This window comes from Manis pentadactyla, chromosome 10, assembly GCF_030020395.1.
Source record: "Manis pentadactyla isolate mManPen7 chromosome 10, mManPen7.hap1, whole genome shotgun sequence".
In the NCBI taxonomy this organism is placed as follows: domain Eukaryota; kingdom Metazoa; phylum Chordata; class Mammalia; order Pholidota; family Manidae; genus Manis; species Manis pentadactyla.
Window position 1 is genome coordinate 81899384 of NC_080028.1, and position 17056 is coordinate 81916439.

A 17056-nucleotide genomic window follows, 5' to 3' on the forward strand; every position below is an offset into this window, starting at 1 on the left:
TGAATTTTCCAACTGTGAACTAATCAGTGCGGAATTTATAGAGATGGAGTGTACTTTCTGAGAAGAACTGGGTCCAAGTACTAACACTGTCTCCTACTACATTGGTCAAGTCCCTTCACTTCTCTAAGCCTCAGCTTCCTCACCTGTCAAGCAGGAATAGTGATTGTAATACCTACCTCTGAGGCCCATGAGAGTATCCCCTCATGAGAGAGAGAGTTTGTCAAGCATTTAACATGGGTTTGGCTCACAGTAGATGCTAAAACATGTTAGTTCCTTTCCATTCTCTTATTCTAACAAAATTTCTAATTACTCATTGTGTGTGCTGCGGTGGGGTTAGTTTTTGGCAGCCACACCACACTGTTAGGTCATACTGAACACATTAGCTAAAAGCCCTGTCTGTCTCAGGAACTTCTCTCAAGCCATACTTTTCTCCCAGTGCTTCTCCTTGAATAGGACTTTTACCTTGGCTCTGATGCATTTTATCAAACTGTTCCTGATCCATCCGTAGTTCGTAGAAATTGATCTGAACCCAGATTCCGTCATCCAGCTTACTCCACATGCATCCCATCTGAATGTCATCTGCAGACTTAATAAACAGCCTTCAACAGCCAGATTCAGCCATTGATAAAATTACAGCCTGGGAAAGGACCAAGGGCAAAACCCCATGGTATGCCACCCTTCAGAGGAAAAGTAATTTAAATGACTGGGCAAGATGATTAATTTGTCTGGTTCCTGTAGTAGTATGTCCTTGTGGCTTGATTTCAATAATTAGCAACCACATATTGGGTGTTATTTTCCATGGTCCAGGCACTGAGATAATTGTTTTTTATATATTATTTTTATTTCTTACAATTCTGCAAGGTAACTATTTGTATAACTTAGGACTTAGTTAAAAAAGTAAACTTGATCTATCTTTAGCAGAAGGGGGACTAATATCACTTCATTCCAAGGCTCTAAAGAGTGGGTACTTCACAGAAGTTAAGGACAGGGATGTATCATGGCATCAAGATGTCAAGAAAGGTGTCAAGAATGGTGAACCAGTGCCTGGGGCTCTCTGAGATCCCAGAATATACTCTCTGTGACTCTTGTCTTTATCTGTCAGCATATGTGCCATTCTTCTGCCTTGGTACAAACCAGCTTTTTGTTTTTCAGTTAACCTGACAGAAAATCATCCCACCGGTAACTCCTGTGTTCACTTTACCCCTTTCAAGAGAGCAGCCAGATCTTTCCCAAACATTTTAGTTCAAATTATGGATTTTAAATGGTGTCACTTCTATGAACTTGGGTAGGAGAGGCTGATAGGTATACTTGCTCTTGGGCTTTCCAACTTGATTCAGTCTCAGAGTGACTTCTTGTTAGAGTTTTCACTTTCTTAGCCACCTTCTTCTGGGCTATTGGCCCTGCTTGGGTCAGGTGTCTCCTCCTGGTCCAGTCACCTGTTGGCAGTCGTGGAGTCACATTGTCTGGACATGGCCTCCAGGAGCCTCAGTGCTGTAACCTTGTGGCCATGGGACAGGTGATGTCCAGAGTCCAGCTGTGTGTTTTATAAGTGAAAGGGAGGCCCAAAGTCACACATCTAGTAAGTCAAGGAACCAGGACTTGAGACTGGTTCGGTCTGGTGCTGAAGCTCATGTTGTTAATGCTTTGCCACTTATGCTGGGCACTTGCCAGTGTCTCAGGCCGGGTTGCTCAGAGACCCACCTTGTGCCATCATCACCATAGTCCAGTCCCAGACGAGAGCTCTGAGGTCCCTGGTTGCTTGGTTTCCTGGTTTCTTTGGTGACTTGTCAGATGCCACAGCCTGGCCATCACATAACTCACAACTTCCTGGAAGGACCTCATACTTAAGAGTAGGAACACAGAGGGTGGGGTCCAATAAAAGTAAGTTCAAATTCCAGCTCTGTCACTTGTCCACTGGTGACTCTCTGTGCCTCAGTTTTTGTAACTGTAAAATAAAATAATAAAAATACCTATTTTATCAGTTGTTGTAATGGTTCAGTAAGGTAATTAATACATGTAAACCACACATGGCCAGGATAGAGTAATCAGTTCTACAAATGGCAGCAGTTTATTAAGTCTGAAACAATGGAGAAAATACAGGAGTCCAGGGGAGAAAAGCTTTCATCAACAGCATAGAGTAGCAGTAGACAGGCCAGGGTTTCAAGGAGATCATGATGTTGAAATTTGAATAACGGATAGGAGGACTCAGGTAAGGGCTAGGCACAGAAGAGCAGGTGCAGACACAGGAGCATGTACAAGAGTCTGAGGAACCAGCAAGTAATTTGCTGTGATAGAAGTGAAGAATATATATTGGGAGCAAGTGGTGTCGCTGTGGCTGGTAGTGTAGACTGGGTCCCAAGAGAGGAAACTGATCATTCATACATTTGCCTAGCAAATGTTTATCGCATACCTACCATGTGCTGGGCACTGGCCTGGGTTCTGTAGATTCTGCAGTGAACAAAACAAACACAAATATATGCCCTTGTGGAGCTTATGTTCCAGTGGTTAGAGACAGACACTAAATACATAAATAAGTAAAATATAAAGGGTGTCAGAGAAAAACATAAAGTAGGGGAGGGGGTTGGGGAGTGTTGGGAAGGTTGTTACCTTAAATAGCACCCTCAGGGAGGCCTCACTGAGAGGGTGAGTAGACTCTAAAGGAGGTGGGAGGGAAGCGAGCATCCAGGCTGCAGGGACAAAAGGCTCAAGTGCCTGATTTAGGGAAACAAGGGGCAGCGTGGTGGGAGGCAAAGATGGGTAAAGGCCAGGTCATGTGAGGCCTCGTGGCCATTTGTAAGCCTTGGGCTTTTGTCTGAGTGAGGTGGGAGCTGCAGCAGCATTTTGAGCCAAAGAGGGCCAGCACCTAATAGACTTTAGCAGGGGGCGTTCTCAGCTGGTTGTGGGGACTAGACTGTGGGACACAGCAGCAGGGGGCCAGTCGGGGCCTTTGCAGAATCCCTGTGGAGGTGATGGGGGTAGGAGCAGAGGTGCAGAGAAGGTGCTGGATCCTGACCCTTGTGAAGGGAGGGCCACTTGGATTGGTTTTTGGATTTGATATGGTGGGAAAGAAGAGAGAAGAATCAAGAAGGGCTTTAAGTCATGGTCTGAGCAACCAGAAAAAGAGATTGGTTATCTCCTGCGACAGGAAAGAGAGTTTAGGAAGATCAGGAATTCAGCTTAAGACCTGTCAAGACCTTGAGTGGACAGCTAGATATGGGAATCTGGAATTTGGGGGGAAAGCTCTGTCAAGCTTCATCCTGTCTGGAGCATGGGACCATGTTATTTTTTTCTTTTTCGAGAAAGGAGGTTAGGTAGGTGGAGGTCATTATTTTTGCAAGTGATATATGAAAACAGCTTCCTTAAGAAAATTATTTTTATCCTTCTAGACAAGGCAAAAATCCCTTTTGCCAATTCCCACCCCTCCCTAAGCCCAGTTTCCCCTCCTGGAGTAACTGTTGGCACGAGCTTGGCATGCATCCTTCCAGATCTTTCTCTGTGCATCTATATGCCCAAGTGTATCCATAAAATATATGTGGTATTTTTGGAGTGTATGTATTTTAACAAAACAGTGTCATAACGAATGTGTTGTTCTGCAACGTGCTTTTGTAACTTGTAATTCGCCAATCCTCCTTGAACCATATCTTGCAGATCCATCTTTGATGTTACAAATAAACCTCTTTTTTTTTTTTTTTGACTTGTTATAGTATGGTATGGACAGACTTGGAGCAATTTAGCTGCTTTCCAGCTGGAGAACATTAGCAGTTTGTCCATTCCTCCTCAGGCACCTATGTGAGTCTTTCCTATGGATTCCAAGGAATGAAATGGGTCCGAGTAGATTGAAGCTCTGTGGGGTTTTGTTTTGTCATGTTTTAGTGGATACTGCCACACTGCTCCCCAAAATGTCTCTGTCACCTGGCCAATTGTTACAGGTTTTTAATCAGAGAAGGCCCAGAGATCTGTGTTTTAGAGCAAAGCACTCCTTGGAAGGAGTGACCAGGAGGAGGCTGGGAGACCAGGGAATCTGTGGGCTGCTGTTCTACTCTTAAGAACTCACATTAGGAAAGGACACAGACTATGTTAGGGGCTGCAAGAGACTCTCCCACTGCCTTCCTTTCCTCTTGAAAATAGAAGAGCACAAACGAAATACCACCTCTCCTGCAGCCTGCATGCCTGGCTTTTTCTCTGTCAGCCAGTTTCTATTCCTAGACCTCCTCACCAGCTTGAAGTCATCCCCTTTTGACAAACACACCAGTCAAGACATTATAAAAATGCTATTTTTATTAGAGCAGACAAACTCCTCCATCACTGAGTCCCTTACTCTGCTCCCAGCCTGATAACATTCTTTGCCTGCCACCCTCGATGATGCGTTCAAGGGTTGGTGCACAACTAAGGTTGTGATTGTCACTAGCCTGGTGCCTGTTCCCAGGGTGTGACAGCAGCCCCTCTCTGGAAGCAGACCAAATCCTACACCCAGCTGCTCTCCCCAGAAAGAGTTTAGCTCAGCCACTTCCTACATGGGAGAAGGAAAATGGCATATTTTAAAAAGTTATGTCATCTTTTCTATGCATGAATTTCAAGGTGTTAACTATGTCATATAAAGTGCCTTCAGAGTTAGCTCAGGGAGCTGGGCATCAGGTCAGCTATGAGTTCAGATTTTATGCATTCGTAATTAGAAACTTCTAAATGTTTCTAATCTGCATCATTTTAGTTGCTAACATTTATCGAGCATGTATTATACACCAGACAGTGTTCTAGGCACATTGTAAGCTGAATCCTTTTATCATCATCCCAATTCTTTTTGTATTTTTTATTGCGATCCACTTTGCATAACACAGAGGTCACAGTTCAGTGGTGTTCCATGTATTGACAATACTGTGCAACCATCACCGCTGTCTAATTCCCAAACATTTACATCACCCCAGAGAGAAACCCTGTCCCTGTTAGCAGCCATTCCCAATTCCTCCCTTCCCCCATTCCCTGGCACCCACTAACCTACTTTCTGTCCCTTTGGATTTGCCTATTCTGGACATTTCATATAAAAAGAAGAATACAGTATGTAGCCTTTTGTGTCTGGCTTCTTTCACTTAGCATAATGTTTTCAATGGGCATCCACGTTACAGCATATGTCAGTGCATCATTCCTCTCTACGGCCAGACAGTATTCCATTGTATGGCTATGCCTACCCTTTGTACCCATTCATCAGTCGATGGGCAAGTTGGATTGCTTCCCCTCTGGCTATTGTGAACAATGCCACTAGGATATTTTCCCAGTTTGACTGCTGAGGAAACTCAGACACAAATTCCATTTCTCACTCATACAAGCAGGATGAGATTCTTACTTAGTAAGATGTCTGGCTCCACAGCTGAGTCCTGAGCACCCCATTTGGCTGTCCAGCTGTCACTTGAAGACCCAGGAATTGAGGGCATATGTCATGGCATATGCCTCCATGGCAACCATATTTCAGAATTAATCATTGGGCCCTGTGGACAGAGGAATTCATTGCACTTCTGGGACTTGGGTCTGTCCTGTTGGATTGAGGACCATTGTGGGAAGTCCTGGCTGAGTTAAGATTGTCCATTCAGTTCAAAATGCATTTATCAATGACCTTTGATGTAACAAGACTCAGCCCTGCTCTGGGAGCTCAAGGAGGAAAGATGGGCTGTCTTGGGTCCCCAGGAAGCAGACTCTGGGATGGAGGTTGGCTGGGGAGGGCTCTTGGGAACACCACCTGTGAGGGGCTGAGGGAAGCAGGGTCAGGCAGAGGGAGGGTTGAACCATGACGCCAGCTTTGGTGATCTCACAGGGAGCTCTGGGAATGTGTGACCCTTCACAGATGCTCCCAGCTGAGGCAAGGAGCCTTTGTTCTTGTACCCATAACATCAAGCTGTTGATCAGAAAGCTGGCACCACCTGGGGCAAGACAGACTTCTTCCTGGGAAGGGACACAGCTGTGAGCCGCTATACATCACCACTCCTGGCAGCTGCAGCTGGGTGTGAGTGATGATCTGGGCCTGCAGCCCAGTGTCCACTGCACATGCCCAGGCCCATGTTCATGGAGGCTCTGATACGTGCTCCAACAGAGAGTGATCTGTGAGAAGCTTCAGGGACAGAGCTGAGGGAGGGCAGAGGCAGCCTGGGTGGGGGTAAGCAGGAAGGGCATCTTCCCTGTGTCATGCAGCCTTGACCCCCAAACCTGCACATCCACCTGTCAGCCGCGAACTGCGTCTCTAGGGTGCCGCAGAGTCTCAACACGACCGCCAAGGCCACCCTCAGCCCTACTTCTCCAGCCTTCACTTCTCTGAGATGGTACCACCATCCCTCCAGTTACACAGGCCAGACACTGTGGTGTTGTCCTCGGTACCTCCTTCTCCCTCAGCTTCTTCTGCAGCCCATCCCCGGGTCTTGCACCTTTACCTGGAGAACATCCCTGTCTCCTCCACATTGCTGACATCTCTCATCCGAACACCCTCCAAAGCCTCCTGCCTGCTCTCCGGCAGCCACTCTGGGCCACCTCTTACTCCAACATGCAGTAACCCAGAGTGGCTCCACGTTGGTCTGGGTGAAGGGCACAACTCCCTGCTGTGGCCCACGTGGCTTTGGTGGTCTGACCTGCTCAGTCCCATGTCACCCTGTTTTCCCCTTGCCCCCTGGCTTTAGCCCCTCAGTCTTTCCTTGTTCCTCTTACTCTCTGCTTTCTCTCACCACGTGGACTTCACATATGCAGCCACTTGGCTTAGCACTCCCCTCTCTGCCCTAATAGCTTGTTTATCCTTCAGAATTCGGTCTGTTGTCACTCCCCCAGCAAGTTTCATCTGACTTCCCTGCCATAGATCTGTTTATCTGTTAAAGCTGCTCAAGCACCACACACCTACTTCCAGAGCACTTGAAATGGTTGATGTATGTTTGGTGGTGATTTTGTTTCAAATCAGCCTCCCTCACTAGACTGATTGTTCCACAGGGTGGGGGAGGTGATGGGGGAAAAAGGGACAGTAGGAACTACTTTATATTCCTTTATCTGTGTGACCTCATGTGACAGTGTGTAGGGAACGTGGAGTTTGGGACCAGACCCCCGAGCCCCACTGCACTGCCCTAGACTTGAACGTGAGGTTTCACTCCCTACCTCGGATTCCCTGCCACCCAGCACCCATCATTGGCACAAGCAGACTTTGCTTCTCTTCAGGCTTAAAACAGGCCTGGGATGTCAGAAGCCAGGTGCCTCTGGCTATCTCCTGGGACTAGCCACTGTGCTCTGACAACTCTCCATCCCATCCCCAAGACAAGCTTTTGGGGTCTCCTTGCATTGCGCTTTTTTTACACACTGTTCCCTGCCTGGATGCCCTTCCCGTACCTCTCCCACCCTCCCCCATCACCTGGTGAGCTCCTCTGTACTCAGTGCCATGTCCTCTCTATAGAGCCTGCCCAGCCCCCGAACAATGTCAGAGACCCACCCACTCAATATACTGCCCCTGGCAAGGGTGCTTCCTCTTGGCAGCACCTACCCCATGGTGTCGGAGCCATTGTCTTTCAGTGGCCACCTTGCTAAATTCTTCGAGGGCAGGGATCTTGTCTTCCTTCCTTCCTTTCCTTCTTTTCTTCTTTGTTCCTTCCTTCCCTCAAATACTTAGTAAGTGCCTCGTGTGTGCCACACAAGGGTCAGAGGCTGGGAGATACAGCAGTGAGCCAGCACTGGCCCGGCCCTTGGGGGTCTGTCATCCCAACCAGGGAACCACAAACAAACCAACAGAGATGCTTTCAGGGAGTGAAAGTGCTGCCCCATGGAGAAGGCCTGGGGTAGTCAGGAGAGGTCTAGGAAGGCCCACACAGGCCTACAAGCAAGGTGGAAACCTTCTAGGCAAGTGCCATGGCCTGAGGAGGAAGGGGCTTGGCTTCTCTGAGAAACAGCCAGAAGAGCTGTTGGCTGGGGGTGGGAAGGGAAGAGGAGGAGCCAGATTAGTTAATCTCTGTCAGTCTCTGGCCTTTTGCCAAGACTTCTCCTATGTCCAACCCATAGGAGAAGCTCATGGAGTACTTGTTAAATAAATCAGAAGGGGCCCCTGGGGGCAGCCCGGTGAGCTTATATTCAGGCATCCAGCTGACAGGGCCAGCGGTGATAGGTTACATCCAGGTTAGATGTGCTCTGTGGAGGTTCATTCTCTTAGGAAGAAAGTTCTCAGTGCTGGAGACAGTAGGAAGGAAAATTCCACCTAGCCATCTCTCCTCCTGTCAGGCCAAGTGGCAGGTCCTGCAGGACTGGGAGGCTCTGACAGGTAACATCCACCCTAAATCAGTTTGGCACCAGCCTGAGAGCACGACAACGAGCCTGCCTCTTTCCTCCACAATCAAAGGCTGTTTGTGCTGCAGATGGTGCTTCCAGGGTCCCTTGCTGGCCTAGTCCCCTGCTGATGTCTCTGAGGAAGGCAGCCAGATAAGGGGGGGGTGGCAGTAGCCACAGCCTGACTTGACTTCATTCGAACTGAGCTGAGATGATGTCATTCTGCTCAAAACCCTCCAACAGCTTCCTGGCACCCCACAGTCAAACCAGAATCCTCCCCACAGTGCCGCACCCTCCTACCCCCTCCCCATTTGCTGCCAGCGCTCCAGCCACACTGGCCTCTGTGCAGTTCCTCAGACATGCCAACTCATTCCCACCGCACGGCCTTTGCACTTGTTGCTCCTTCCTCGAATCGGCTCTCTGTCACTTCACCAGGGGCCTTCTCTGAGCCCTAGTTAAAAAGCACCTCCCTTGCTCCCACACTCCCTCCCTCTCTGCTCTTCTTGACCTTCTGGTCTCCAGAGCAGGCAGCACCATCTGACATACTACATAGTCGCTTATTTCTTTCATTGCCTGTCTCCTCTCTCTAGAATCTGAGCTCTGTAATAGCGGAGATTTTGATGTGCTTACTGTGTGAGTGAACAAATGAATTTGTAAAATGAGAAAAGTCAGTGCCACACATCTCGCTGAGTTGTGTGGACATGGACATTCCTGCACTGTGTTTCCTACTTCACAGCATGTAGGCGGCACATAAACGTGCTATTTCAGTCGGTCTATATTTATGTCTGCCTTCTATTTATGGCAAGCAATAATGATCTTCCATTTATGGCATTAATACAGTTTCCTTTTTCCAGTAAACTCATTCAATATTTTAAAAAATGAGAAAATCTATTTTTGTTAGCCTACAAGATAGCTTATAATACACATTGCAATCTTACAAGAAAACTTTTCCAAAAGGAAAAAGAAATGTTAATTATTTTCTAGCAGTTATATATAGAAAATGATTTTTTAGTTAGCTATGTAAGAAAAACATATTCCTATAAATATAGCCTACTGTGTCCTGGAGTCCAGGAGGAAATCTTGGATTCTAGGTCTGCATCAATTTTCTACAAACCCAGAAACTAAATGTAAAATCTCAAGGTATGTATTGTTAGCAGTAAATAATGGTACATAGCAGGATAATGGAGTGATAAATGTAAGTCTAAAGTATTTGAGAAAAACCCAGACTCTTTCTTTGATTATCCTTGTGGTGTGTGCATAGCATGTGATTTTGTTAGCACATCTACCCAGGGCATGAGAAACTCGAACCAGCGCTGTTTCATTCTACCTCTAGGAGGTGGTATCAGCCACTGCTTTAGGCCTTGGCTACTTGGCCTGTTTGCAATGGAGGCATATTGAACACAGAGGAAGGGAGCACTTCAGTATGTCAGCAGGAGCACTTCGGTATGTCAGCAAGAGCAGTACAAAGCAAGCTCAGAACTACACTTCTTCATTCAACTAATGTACATTAAGGACTTACTACACAGCACTGGGATACAAAAGAATCAGTGGAAGAACAGAGGAGTTGGCACTTGGGGTGGGTTTTGAAGGAAGGGTTAGTTTTGGATTATAAAATACATTTGGGTCATCTCTTACTGTGGGCTTAGGGCTGTCACTGAGAACGTTCATGAAGGTATCATTTTATTCCTTTGCTGAATGCATCTCTGAGCCCTAGGACATGGCATAGACTTTGGATTGAGACCCCAGAGTATTAGCTCTCTCAGTATACTACCACAGAGGACTCATTCAGGTGTGAATCTCACACACACACACACACACACACACACACACACACACACACACACACACACACACACACAATTCAAAGTGGCTTCAGTAAAGAAAAGAACGTACTAGCTCTTGTGACTGAAATATCCAAGAAGTACTGGCTTCAGGTGTGGCTGGGATGGGGGGCACAAGAGAGGGTATTTAAAACACAGTTTAGAGGATCTAGTTTCTATCTGCTCTGTCTCCCTCTGTCCTTAATTCTGCTGCCTCTGTGTTGGTGTCACCATGGAACATATAAGGATGTTCATAATGGCAAATCTAATCTGTTGATAAAAATGAGCTCTAACTTTGTGCTGGCCTAGTAGCTCTTGGCTTGTATCAGTAATAATTCCAGGGGTAGAAGGATGGGAACTTTTCTACTGGATTCAGCTAATCCCAGCTGAGTCTGTTGGCCTGGCTTGGGTGGCATGCCTAGCCCTGAACCAGTCGGATGGCAGGGAGGCAGAATACCCTGATAGGCCAGGCTTAGGTCATGTGTTTGCCCTTGTAAGGCAGCAGTGTTATTTCTACCCACACCACATGGACTGAGAGTGGAAGAGAGGTGGTTACCCAAAGGAAAATCAAGATGATGTAGCCAGAAGAAAATGAATAGATGGTGAGCCAACAGAAACAACAAATGTCCACTATTTCCACTCACATGCATTGTGGCCTATAGGCAATTTGCTTTAGCTTCCAAAACCTCAGTTTCTTCCTCGTAAAATGGGGATAAGGATCCTGGGAGCACAGTATTACTGTGGGCATTAAACACACTTGCAGAGAGCATAACAATTTGCAGTTAAGGCAGCCTGAATAACTGGGCCCCAGTAACCTGGGGCGTTCACTTGTCACTCATAAATTGTCCCTCAGTTCAGATGTGAGCTTGGGGGAAGGAGTAACTCAGGTGTGTGGAAGTGCTCTGTGAACCCTGCAGTGCCCCCAGACATGGTGTTTTCACAGCTTCATTATTAAACCATTCGAAGTTATTGCTCTTCTCTGCTGGGACCTGACACCTGCAAAGTTAGGGCCCTGGCATTCCCACCACAGCTCAGCTGCTCATTAATGCAGCTCCGGCTCAAGCACTAACGAAATCAGCTCTGTTTAGGAGAATTCCAATATTCTGGCCTCAGAGGAGCGTATGTGATCCCTGAAATACAGACTCTTCCCAGTGCACTGATTCTTGGAATTTCTTTCCGATTCCATTTTTTCCCCCAAAGAGAATTAATAATATGGCATTGATAAAATTCTACACCATCTCTTGGGCCAGCAGTAGGGATAAAGATGACACTAATGGCAGTAAGACTTTGCTTCTGTGTCACATCCAAACTCCTTAGACCCTTTGCCATACTTAACTCACACATTCTGAGCCCCCATCACTAGTCAAATCCAACTTCTGGCCAGTCCATGAATGTGTGAAGCTTTTTTAGGCTCTGCATTTTGCCCATGCTAATCCTGATGCCTGGAATGCCTTTCTCTTTTCTTGTTACCCAGAAAATGTTTCAACTTTAAAAATCCCAGCTCAGATGTCTCCTTATTTATTCACTCACTCAACCAGTATTTAGTAAAGGACCACTGTGTGCTTGACACTGCCCCAGAGGCTTGAAATACACAAGGGATCAAAACAGACAGTCCCTGCCTTCATGGAGTTTTCATTCCAGTGCAGGGACAGCCAAAAAGTAGAGGGCATAATGAATGAGATCAAGTAGATACTATGTTCCTGGAGGATTTAGGGTGGGGTGTAGCTTGCAGTGTTAAATAGGGCACCCAAGGAGGACATCCCCAAGAAGATAAGTTCCACAGCAAGCCTTGAAGGAGGTGAGGAATCTAGGCATTTAGCTGAGAGAAGAGCACTCCAGGCAGAAGGAATGGTGAGTCAGTGGCCCTGAGGTGGATGCAGGGTGTGGAGGATTCTGGAGTGAAGAGGAGGAGTGGAGTGTGGAGGTGGGTCAGAGAGGTGAGTAGAGGCCCAGTGCACAGGGCCCCAGGGTTGCTGGGACCCATGCAGAGTCCAGAGCAGAGGAGTGATGTGATTGGATTTAAACTTCTATCAGGATTTCTGTCAGTAGCAGGGAGAACAGACTGTGGGGGCACAGACAGCTGCAGGAGACCAGCAAAGGGTGGTAGCAGGAGGTGGGGAGAAGTGGTCAGAGTTTACACATACAGCAGTTTCCACATGGAGCTGGCGGATTGGCTGTGAGCAAGGCTTTGAAGTTGACGTTCAAGGATTGGTGGCTGGCCATGCCCTCCAGGGCCTCTCCAGTTCTCTCATTTAAATCCTTGACATCACATTTTATGTTTTATTATAATCATTTGTCTCCTTTTTTGGGTTTCAGATGCCTTTGGTAACTTAATGAAGTCTGCGACTAGGGAGAGGCAATGTCTGGGCTCTGGGCAGGGTTGGGTTAACTGAGCTGTTGCTTAGTCAACCTTAGCAATTGTCATCCTGGTGCTAGACAGTGGCGAGGTTAAGACTAGAGCCCAGGACTCCAGACTCCACCTGTGATGTACCCTGCTTCCCATGGTTCTGCTTTCCAGGAATTTATAATCCATCTGGGGAATCAATAAAAAAAATAAGAAAGAAAAGGATCCTAAGTTACTTACACTTTTCTCCTAGTTAATCCTTAGAACAGCCCTGTGAGGTATACTTCATTAATATCCCCTTTTACAGATGAGGCAACTGAGGCTCAGAGAAGTAAGTTCAGGGTCCAGGGCTCATCCCCAAGTTGTCAAATCCCCAGATAATTAGTAAGCAATATATATTTAAATGCTAATAACTTAGCACATAATTATATACTATTTCACACTGTATTGTATATAATTTAATACTAATTGCAGGGTTTCAGAATAATCTGAAGTGAGTGGGGGTGAGAATGGCAAAGGAAGGCTTCATGGAGACTTTTGAGAACCCAGCTGGGACTTGGAGAGGATTCAGAAGCAGGCTGGAGGGGAATGGGGTGGATTTTTCAAAAAAGGAATAGAAAGATTAAGACCTCAGGGATGAGAATGAGCATAGGTAGGGTGGGGATGGGGGCCAGGATGGTGCTATTTAAATAAGGGACTCTATAAATGTAAACGTAACTGATGTTCACGAGAACTTTCTATGTCAGCTAGCATGCTAAGTCCAATCCACGTTTAACCACATGAGGGGAAAAAATCCAACCAGACGGGTACCATTATTACCTCCATTTTAGAGATAAGGAAACTCATGGCAGTGTTGTGACTAGAAGCCAGGCTCAGACTCCAAAGCTCATGTTCTTCCCAGCTCAGGTTGAGAGACCATCGGACTAGAGAAGGGCATATTGTGACAAGTGGGGAACAAGATGGACTAGTCTAAGTCCTTACTACTTGAACTGTGGCCCATGGCATTGCCTGGGAGCTTGTTAGAAATGCAGACCCTTTCCAGTCCTCCTGCATCAGAACCTGCATTTCAACATGATCCCCTGGTGATCTGTATGCGCATTAGCATTTGAGAAGCATGGGGCTGGAAAGAAGCTTGGCTGGATATATGCCTGTGTTCTTCAAGACCTGATGACATCTCTCTCCTGGCAGTGGCAAATAAATGCATTCTGGGAGGTTTCAAGGTGAAAGCCCCAGGCAGCCACCACAGGCTGAGATCTCTTTGAAGTCTCATATTTCATCTAAAAATGTCATTGAATGTTTCATTCCCTACGTAATATATCAGTGGTCATTTTAATATTTCAAAATGACTATGTAAATTGCCACAGAGTAGGATCTGTGTTCCAGGAATGTGCATGGGTTGGGTTTCCTTGTATCTTAAATGAAGTAATAATAACCATTTCAAGGGCTGCTGTGAAGATCAAAGAAGAATCATGTACGTGGAAATGCTGCATAAACTCTCTGCATCATATCTATGCTGTGACTCTGGAAGGGACTGAGAAACCTCCCCAGACCCAGTTTCCTGCAACCAGCTGTCCCAAGGATGTACCTTTCTCACATCTAGGGTGAAGCAAGATCAGGCCCATGGGGGACAAAGTAAACTCTGGGCATCTCAGGAAGCCAGGGAAATAACAGAATAGGGACAGCTATTGCTGATTGGCTTGTTTGTTTTAATTTGTTATAATTTCATAATGCCACTCTTTCTCTTATTATTCCCCACTTCCTGATGGTTTGGCAAGATTAGCTCTCGCAGGAGAACCCCAGTAAAACTCAGGTTTTGGAGACATCAGGAAAGGAGAGAAGGTGGGATTACTGCACCCTGTCCCCAAGTGGGCCTAGAGGTGTGAGGATCCAGAATGAAAAGTGGGGATGACAGGGAAAGACGTAAGCAGATGGCAGCAACCTGGAGTCCTACGGAAAGAGGGACGAGTGGGAAGGACTGGACTGTCAGCCCCTGACTAGGAGTGACTCTGGGTTCCCTATCCAGTAGGCCTGTTCCCTTGTAATCAGAAAGAGACGTCAAGACAGGGAGGTGACCCACAGAAATGAGATGGACAGAGACAATGACCACCCAAGGCTGAGACCGAGGAGGAAGGGCAGGAGGAGAAGGCACAGTGGGGAAGAGAGGGTCATTCAGAATGTCAGAAGCTAAGGGGGAGCATTTGGGGAAGGATGGGTGGTCAGCAGTTCCCTGGCCTGGAGCAATCGAACAAGATGAATAAGAAAGCTATTGTATTTGGTTAAGGAGATTATGGGTCACCCTTAGATAGGGTTCTGCTAGAATAATGGGGTTAAAGCCAGATTGTGAGAAGTCAAGAAGAGAATAATGGAGATATTTTTCCTTTCTCCCCATGATAATAGCTAGGATTTTCACACAAATTGCATTTCTATTACAAATGTCTTCCTTGCCATTTAAAATCTAATCCCTGTAATTTATGACTAGAACCAACTTGATATTTTCTCTCTAATGCATTCCTTGGCAAAAAAGTGATTCTAGAAACATAGAAAATTGCAAAGCTTATTTATAGTGTGATCCTATTTTTGTTTGTGTGTGTATTTATAAATATGTATTTGTGTATACCATAAAGAAAAACATCTAAAAGGATATATACATTATAATGGGGGTTTTACTGTATGTTACTTTATATGTTACTTTATATACCACATTATAATGGAAGTTTTACTATATGTTACTTTATATATGTGTAGTTTATTATACATTAATTATCCCTCCATAAAGCTGTAAAAAATTATAATAGGAATTATCTCTAATAGTCAGATTATTGTATATGATATAATTCTTTTGGCAGCAAATGACAGAAACTCAGTTGAAACTTCTAAAGCAATAACTAAGTTGTCCAGGTACTTCTTCAGACATGGGTGAACCCAGGGGCTCAAATTACATCATTAGGAATCTCTCTCTCTCTCTCCATCTCTCCAATCTCTTCTTTTTTATTGACTTCATCCTCAGGCAGTTCCATACCTGCCTCTCATCAGCTTGGTGCCCCAGTGGAAAGACAGCAGTTTTTTCCAGAGTGTTTCAGCAAAGTCCCATGACCTGTGAATCATTGTGGCCTGGGGGAGCCACTGTTGATTGGCAAAGCCAAGGCCAAAGTCATGTGACTCCAGAGGAGAACAAAGGAACTTTCAAGGGCATCTGAAACCAGTGAACTGAAAGAAGGGGTTGAATGGTTCTCCAAAGGAAATCCAAAGCTTTGTTGCCAGGAAAGGAGACACAAAGCCACAAATGTCTGCTGTAAGGGAGCCTTTGCTCCCTGGGTCAGACAATTTCGTAATGACTTTGTAATGACTGGGTTGTTTGAAATAAGCATGTATTTCTCTTGCAATTGCAAGAGAAAAGTGAGATGCTCTCTTGAACAACTTATTTAGGTTACATCTGGTTATGATAATTCAGGTAACTAAATAATGAGTGTGGTGAAAGAGCGAAGCCCAAATCCTGTCAGAGCCCCTGATTTTCTAAGGCATGGGAGGAACAAACAGTGGCAGGACTGGGGAATTGATCTCCTTCCCATAGATTGTTAGTTGCATCTATTCAAGACCCATTGGAGCATCAGACAATCTCTGGGGCTCTGGGTCGCTAGAGTGATGCGCTCAGGGAGCTGGACCTTCGTCAAGGCCAGCCTCTGCCTCTCAACCTCCTGTGTGGTGTGTGCCGGGCCCGGGCCTCAGTAAATGCTTCCCTGCATTGTGATATCACACTGCTCTGTTTCTTCATTTCAGGGTTACACTAAGGACATGGTGACAGACTTTGATGAGAAACATGATGAGTATTTAATATTGCTTCAGCAGAGGAACCGGTAAGATGAAGCTGCTTGATGGCAGCCCTTAATACTAGCCAAATAAAAATCCTATTTAGATTTATTAACAGCATGCAGGCTTTGTTTCACATAGGAGTGGGATGCAGTCACCCTCCACTCAGAGGCTTGGAATATTACCTCAATCCAGCTCCTATTTCTCCATTCACTGATTTAATTGCATCTTTTCATTGTAGCAAACTATTCGACATGTATGTACCACCTCTTGCCTCCCTGCTACTGCTCTGTGAGAAGGGGATTTGTCATGAAAAGCTAGAATTTAGCAGGACTTGTTCATTAGACCCGTGAATAGCCCATTCTGTGATCTTACAGGCTTTGATGGGTCCTTGAAATCTGAGCCTGTAATCATTCCTTGTTATGTAAAGATGGAGTCATTTTACATGTGTGTTTGAAATTGGTCATATGTCATTGAAAGTTAATTTAGTACTGATTTTGACTCTGGAGTTATGGTACTTGAAAAAACCTGCAGTAGATGCAGTGTGTAGTGAGTGAGGGCAAAGCAGTGTGGTCTGGTTTGAAAGAGGCATTGTCTCCTCACTGCCCTTGCTGGGCTGCGGAAGTTCATTTTCAGTTCACTGTGGTTTGTCTTCATGCCCTGGAACCTTGCAGTAATCTGGGTTTGCAAAGTCAACTGCTAGGAGAGGTCAGGCAGTGAATGAAGCCAGCTCAGTGGGGACAGTGAGCAGCTGGAATTGGAATTCCGCCATCCAAGTTGCTCAGCTCAAGCCATTGTTTTTTTTGTGGGAGAA

The 17056-nt window shown here is 45.9% G+C and overlaps 1 protein-coding gene across 9 annotated transcripts in view; it reads left to right on the forward strand.

The window, feature by feature from the left end:
• Positions 1–17056, forward strand: part of KATNIP (katanin interacting protein) — a 196361-nt gene that overhangs the window by 35161 nt on the left and 144144 nt on the right. For all 9 annotated transcript variants that reach the window (XR_008992153.1, XM_057487074.1, XM_057487067.1 and 6 more), the window contains one exon: positions 16213–16289. Coding sequence is in view for 8 of the 9 variants with exons in the window: in XM_057487074.1 (XP_057343057.1) it covers positions 16213–16289 (77 nt within the window). In the remaining variant the exon portion in view is untranslated. The remainder of the gene's footprint in view (positions 1–16212; positions 16290–17056) is intronic.